Source organism: Brachyistius frenatus, unplaced genomic scaffold (genome assembly GCF_029030835.1).
Source record: "Brachyistius frenatus isolate BFR_SWC_R1_liver_20210118 unplaced genomic scaffold, ASM2903083v1 Contig_60, whole genome shotgun sequence".
NCBI lineage: Eukaryota > Metazoa > Chordata > Actinopteri > Embiotocidae > Brachyistius > Brachyistius frenatus.
In genome coordinates, this window is record NW_027210659.1 from 1,433,900 (window position 1) to 1,440,902 (window position 7,003).

A 7,003-nucleotide genomic window follows, 5' to 3' on the forward strand; every position below is an offset into this window, starting at 1 on the left:
TTCACAGGAACACCACTTCTTTGGTAGCCTACCAATTAAAATGAAGCGCGTGTACTTCTCAAAATTGAGATCTTTTTTTTTTATTTTTTATGATGAAAAGCATTTTATTCATATTTCTGTCTAGAAATGTGAGCATTTCAGCATGTGGCAGATGTTTTTCTTTTCTCCCTTTGTGACACATTATTATACCTTTTCTATAGTGGGCGTAGTAGTACAATTCAACGTATTTTTTTTAAAGCACTTCACATACAACACAACTGAGTCAAATCAGAAAATTAAAGAACAAGTAAAAAAAACAACGTATCAATAGCTGACCTGCTATTACTAACTATGCTCAATATCACATTAAAAAAAAAAAATTATATATATACTGTATATATATATATATATATAGACCATCCCATTGATAACTGAGTAAACTCCATGCAGAGTTCGTGTTTTTTTTATGTAGTGACAACAAGTATCACAGAGCAACAATAATAAAAACAACAAAATAACACAAACAAACGTCATAAGTATGAACTTTTATTTTGAAAGATTTAAGCGGATGCTGGAGGCATGCTGCGTTTCACTTGATCGTTAGAGACTGGAGTCGAGAGTTGCCCTTGAATGTCGCTGAACCACGTGAGAGTGTCCAGCTTCGTTGGGTGACGTTAAACCGGTAGTTTGCTAAACTAACCTGCTGAATTCAGGAAGAACCGGCCTGAAACTGTTTTGGACATCTGCGTGGTCCAGTATTCCAGACTGGCTGGTTATTAGTCTGACTTCCGGCTCGATTTGCCAGCAAAATGTCATGCAACAGTAAGTCTGTGTTGTTTTTACTGCAGCGCTGTGTCGCAGTCAGACAGTTAACGTTACCGACAGCGATCAAAACAAGAGGCAGCGTGTCGTCGGGCAGGTGTGGGTTCATCCAGCAGCGAACATGGACTTCGACGACCCGGACCGTCGGTCTGCGGACACTGTTCCAGCTCCAGGCCGCGGTGACGAGCAGCCAGCAGCGCTTCTGTACCAAGGTAGTCATCATACCGGCCCCGGTGTCCTGCCAAGACACTTGACCGGAACTTCGCTCAGAATTAGGTTTTTTTTTTTGACATCTTGTCTTTCCAGGCGGGGGCACCATATGAATATGAATACCCACCACTGCCGGCCTACCAGCCTGACTCGGAACCAGAAGCCAAGGAGGTGTACGTTGTGCAGGTGAAAGGCCTCCTATGGTCGTGCAGTGCTCAGGACCTCCTGCAGTTCTTCTCAGGTGAGAGTCTGGAGAGTGACAACTTAGGTCATTACTGATCAACATCAGATATGTAAGTGTACCCTGGATACATTTCAGGATTGTTTGTAAAAAGAAAAAAAAAAGAACAAAGTACGAGCCACCATAATGTTGCTGTGCTTCAGATTGTAGGATCCGGGATGGGGTGAAGGGTGTCCACCTGACCATGGACTGGCTGGGGAGGCCGTCCGGACGGGCTTTCATTGAGATGGAGCACGAGGAGGACGTCAGCAAAGCTCTGGAGAAGCACCGACAGTACCTCGGTCCACGATATGTTGAAGGTTTGCCTCTCTGACCTCCACACACACGTTACAAACTTAAATACACCGAAGGACAGTTTGTCATGTCGCAGCAGGAAAAAGCAAGTGTGTAATCAGAATAATTGATGGCATTTAGCTTCTTTAGTTTTAGGGTCCGGGTCTTGTGCACGTTGACTTCAGAACCACACTGTTATTGCCTTAGTGGGCCATTTGAGTGTTATAAACAACAGGTAACATTGCTGTAGAACATTAAAGCAGACGTAGCTTCTGGGTCTGAAAAGTGAACCCAATACAGAAGTTCCACGAAGGGCCAGTTAGGGGTCGGCTCCAGAAAGGCTCTGGCTCCATAGACTCGCATTCGACTTCTTTCATGAAATACAAAGTCAATAAATAGTCCACATTTTTACATTTTTTTTATTAACAAGACAATCCACTAAGGGAATAACACAAAGGCAGTCAGAGCAGTCATTACAGTAAAAGGTTGTGTTAGGTGTTGTGTGAGGAGATGTTAATATGCTGTTGGTGTTGGTGTAGCCTTTGTGTGTGTGTGTGTGTGTGTGTGTGTGTGTGTGTGTGTGTGTGTGTGTGTGTGTATTTACTAAGCAGTCAGGCTCTTGAGTCAGAGCCATCCCTTTGCTCCTCCCCCTGCTCATCCAAATATGGTCACTTTTGGCGCCATAAAATACACCGAGATGGTGACGGCTGAAATACCAAACTTGTTGCTTCAAAACGGCAGTTCTCAAAACAATCGTTAACGTCACACATCAAGTCACCACTTACCCGAGGACCGGTGTTTGATACTGTCCCACCAACATCAGCCAATAGTGACCACAGACTGCGTAGCTTTAGACGCAGCGTGGTGCGACGTCACTGGCCACACGAACACCAGCTTACTGGAAATGCTGACTGATCCACAGATTGGCTAATGTCTGGTCATACAGCTACATTGTGCTAACAGGGTAGGTACTTCAGTCATGTACAAACATTTCACTTACGGAAATGTGGTGTGACGACAAACTGTCACTCAACGAGCACACAGCAGGCCAGCACATCGGAGCTTTGTTTGGTGTCTATTTCACGGAACAATAGTATCCCAGTTATTTGAAAGAAACGATTGACTTAATAGGAATTCAAATTGATAAGGAACAATGCTGTCCATATAAATAATATGAACAAAACTCCCCCTTGTCCTGCTCTCAGTGTTTGAAGTGTCGAACAGCGATGCTGAAGCCCTTCTGAAGAGCGCCGTCCAGCCGGCAGCAGAAGACGGGGTGGTGAAGCTCAGAGGGCTCCCCTTCAGTTGCACCGAGGTCGACATCCTCCACTTCTTTACAGGTAAACTGCCTTCACCAAGTCAATAATCAATCACCTTATTTATAAATGAATAGAATTAATTGGTAAATTAAAGTAAAACAAATTTATAATTGTAATTGTATTGGTGTCTCCTTGAAAAAAAACAGATATTTTTTTTGAATCAGTTTCTTTGTTTTTCAGTTAACGTTTGACACAGATTTAATTCAATGCTGCATTTATTCGTCGGACTCTGTTACAAGAACTGTCTTTCAAGAAGTTTGATTATTTCACTGCTCAGTCTGCTGATGAACTCTTTAACACTTTTTAAAATGCTGAACTCGGTTATCCATTTGTCAGCCAGGTTGAAAATGTGTTCTAAGAAGTATATTTTTTGATTTAGTTCTATACGTTGTATTGATGATTTTTTAGTACAGGTAGTAATAGGTCACGCAGATGATTTACTTTCTGTAAATCGCAGGTTTGACTGTAGTGGAGAACGGCGTCACCATCGTCACAAATGCCAGAGGAAGAAAGTCAGGGGAGGCCTTTGTACAGTTTTCCTCTCAAGAAGCAGCCAATGAAGCTCTGCAGAGAGACAGAGAGCTCATAGGAAGCAGGTGGGATGCTGCAGATACCCGCCTGTACACACTGTAATCAACACAAATGTCTCTCTGAGCAACAGAAAGTAGAAAATACCACCATCCAAATACAAACAAACTGTTTGGAGAAGAACATTCCTGAAATCCTTTATTGAGCATTTCTTCTCTTCTGTGATCGTATTTGTTTGATCTTTTGCCATTTGAAATGTTTTCAGGTATATTGAGGTGTTTCCCAGCAGAAGAGATGACATTTATTCTAGTCAGAAGAGGAGGGCGAGTTCAGCTCCTTCCCCCAACAGCGCTCTGTCAGCGAACGGGAGGAACGTCTCGGCCTCACCAACCAACCACAAAACCAGTGAGGGGTTTCAGGACACGCGTATATATATATATATATATATATATAATTCATGTACAGTATATATACATGTACATAATATATATCACCGTGGTGACGTATCTCCTCCATCAGTGTCCCCCCAGAGCTCGGCCGTGCTGTCACATTTCATCCACATGAGAGGACTTCCTTTTCAGGTTTCTGGAGAAGACATCGTGAAGGTAAAAACATGACGAGATGCCGGAGCTGGATTTGTGCCAGCGGACATGATTGGAATTCTAATGTTTTTCCTTTTTTCTTTTTCAGTTCTTTTCTCCTCTGGTCGTGTCTAGGATCCTCATCGAATGCGGCCCCGACGGAAAGCCGAGCGGAGAGGCTGACGTTCACTTCAGCTGCCACCAGGACGCCGTGTCCGCCATGTCCAGAGACAGAATGAACATCGGTGAGAATGCTGGAACTTGTAGGGGCCCATTTTTCCCCATTATGTTTTACACCAGACTACATTTTTAGTTTGAAATTAGGCTCAAAAATAAAGACTGACTTATGTTGAATATGTAATCTACACTCAGTTGCCTGTTCATTAAGTACACCTAACTCAAAATAATAGTGCTAAATGCTAAAATCCTCCCTTTATAAAGCTTCTAATGTTCAGTTTTTCTTGGAACTGTGTTTACAGAAGTTTTGTATTCGGAGTATAGTTCTTTCGGTAGCTCAGAATGTGGTTGCTGCTGATCAGTACTGCATTTATACAGAGTGGTGTTGATGTTATTTAGCCAATCCTCATTGATAAAAATAGGATGGACAAAAATAATCTCAACCAAAATATAAGTGCAACAAGTGCTTTCTTTTTTCACGAGAAAATAGACATGTTTAATGCACACAAAATGTATATTTTAGAGAGCACTTCTTCTGTGACGAAATAATTATCCACCTGAAAACCAACATTGTGCCAAAACGCTGTCATTTTTGTTCACGGTGAAATTGCATTTTGCAGTGGACATTTATTGCGACCAGTCCGAGGCACACCTGTGCAACAGTCACGCTGGTTAATCAGCGTGTTGATGTGCCGCACCTGTTAGGACATCGCGTCACTGTAATGGAGCCTTTAAGACATCACAACATTACGATGGTCAAAATCTAATATCGCGATATGGAAAATATCGTCATATTGGTCAGCTCTTCTATGGATTTTGTATTTAATGTTTAAAGCATCTTAAATGCCTGAGGTGTAAGGTTCTCTCCAGCGGGTTTTCATTTTCCTTAATCCCTCGTCTTTCTAGTCTGTTATGGCCTCATGCATCTCATTTCTTTTCTATATTTTTCAATGGTCCTTTATATCTGTTTTTATGAGAAACACTGCATGTAATTCTCTTGCTGTAAAGCACTTTGAGCTGCATTTCTTGTAAGAAATGCGCTATACAAATGTTTATTATTATTATTATTATCATCATATATGTGAAAAAGGTATTTGATGATCTTTGCTGTTCATTGATCGGTGCCAGAATTTGACTGCACATTTGCTCCTTCTCTAATTTGTAGATCAGAGATACATCGAGTTGTTCCTGAACTCGGTACCAGATGCTGATGGAAGGTGAAAAACACTGAGTCACACCCAGACAGTTGTAAGTTCAGAAAAATACTCTCAGAATTGCACATCTGTAAATGTTTCGAAACCACTTTGATGTATGAATTAACATTTTTAAGAAGACAGAATTCTGCATCTCTTAAAAACACTTTTTGTTCCCGTCTGGATCAACGATACAGCAGCTATGATTTTCCATCTCTTTAAAGAAGAAAGAATAACACTCCACAGCCTGTCTGCTACTTTCCTTTTGTAAAAAAATATTTGGTTTTAAAGAGGAAAAATGTGAATTTATTGTTTCTATATGCACAAAGTTTGCTTAGGTGACATTTTCCCTCCCTCCAAATGTGCTTGAACATGTGTTCTCTCTTTCCAGGTGAATGCCAACACAGATGACAAACACATACACAGGATTATCATATTTAGTTTCTGGCCTGAAGTCGACATAAAATAATAAACATTTCTGGTGTCAAAGAAACAAACTCGGTTGTCTTCATTTAGTAGAATTTACTATCATAGTTTATTATAGTAACTTTGTTAAAGAATTTTTTTTTTGCATTGAAATGAAACACAAACTTATCATATTAATTTTGTCAATCTAGTTGCTAAGAATATTTTTATTCCTCAAACCAAAATCTGAAGAAGAATATTTTGAGATTCTTTAGGCATTTGACGTAGAAAAAAACCCACCGATGAGACAAAACTAGAGGCAGATTTGACTTCATTCAATTTGTACAGTGACATCCAAAAAAATATATTACATGTAAAGGTATGTTCATGTAAACCTTTGTCATCCTCTCTCTCTCTATAATTGGCTTTGACCTCCAATCCTTTGTACAAACAGTCAGATTTCCTTGAGTTCTTTTCTTCCTTTGAATCAGTGTTCAGATGACACTCAGGTGGATTTTAATTCACTCAAAAGGCCGGTTCCAGCAAAAACAGCTTGCAGTTAATCTGTTGATGCAACATGGAATCACAAGTGTCAGAATTCAAAGCCCGTTTGCTTAAAATGTACCACAAATGATAGATTGTTCAATCGGCTGTGTGGCACTTTAAAAACCCTGTGGAAAGTGAATCAGTTGTATCCTAAAGCAGACAGACCAAAAGTGAACTCATCATCAGAAGATCAATATATCAAAGATTTAACTGAGAGAGAAAAGCAGCTTAATCAGATGCTGAATTAACTAAATAAAGAATACAAAACTAATCTGGAGGGATCAACTACTGTACTTCATAAAATATACATTTTGTAAAGTTCTGCTGTAAGGACTTTAATGTGTTAAGTGCCATGAAATAACCCGTGTTGTGATTTGGCGCTATATAAATAAAATTGAAATGAATTGAATTAATATAGACAGATAGATAGACATACTTTATTGATCCCAAAGGGGAATTTCTTTTTGATAGATAATAATAATAATAATGTTATCAAGAGGATATCTACAGAATACACTTTAAATATAAAATAGAATCACATTCTATACACGTGTGTAAAGTTGTAAATATAATGAGGTAGAGTGAGAAAATAAAGATGTGAACATAGAGATTTATTGATGAATCCACTTTAGAGATGCAGAAACATCTGAACGTGTTGTTTTTAAGTTACAGTTAAGACTCACATTAAAACGTCCAATGTGCAGAATTTACAAATCAATCAGTAAGTCA

The 7,003-nt window shown here is 39.7% G+C and overlaps 1 protein-coding gene across 1 annotated transcript; it reads left to right on the top strand.

The window, feature by feature from the left end:
* Positions 1-602: 602 nt before the first annotated feature.
* Positions 603-5,820, top strand: grsf1 (G-rich RNA sequence binding factor 1). The gene is made up of 10 exons (XM_069705968.1): positions 603-1,013; positions 1,108-1,252; positions 1,396-1,551; positions 2,731-2,865; positions 3,302-3,440; positions 3,638-3,777; positions 3,892-3,977; positions 4,063-4,198; positions 5,296-5,378; positions 5,715-5,820. The coding sequence occupies exons 1-9, from the start codon at positions 789-791 to the stop codon at positions 5,349-5,351; spliced, it is 1,218 nt and encodes a 405-aa protein (XP_069562069.1). The 5' UTR covers positions 603-788; the 3' UTR covers positions 5,352-5,378; positions 5,715-5,820.
* The last annotated feature ends 1,183 nt before the right edge of the window (positions 5,821-7,003 follow it).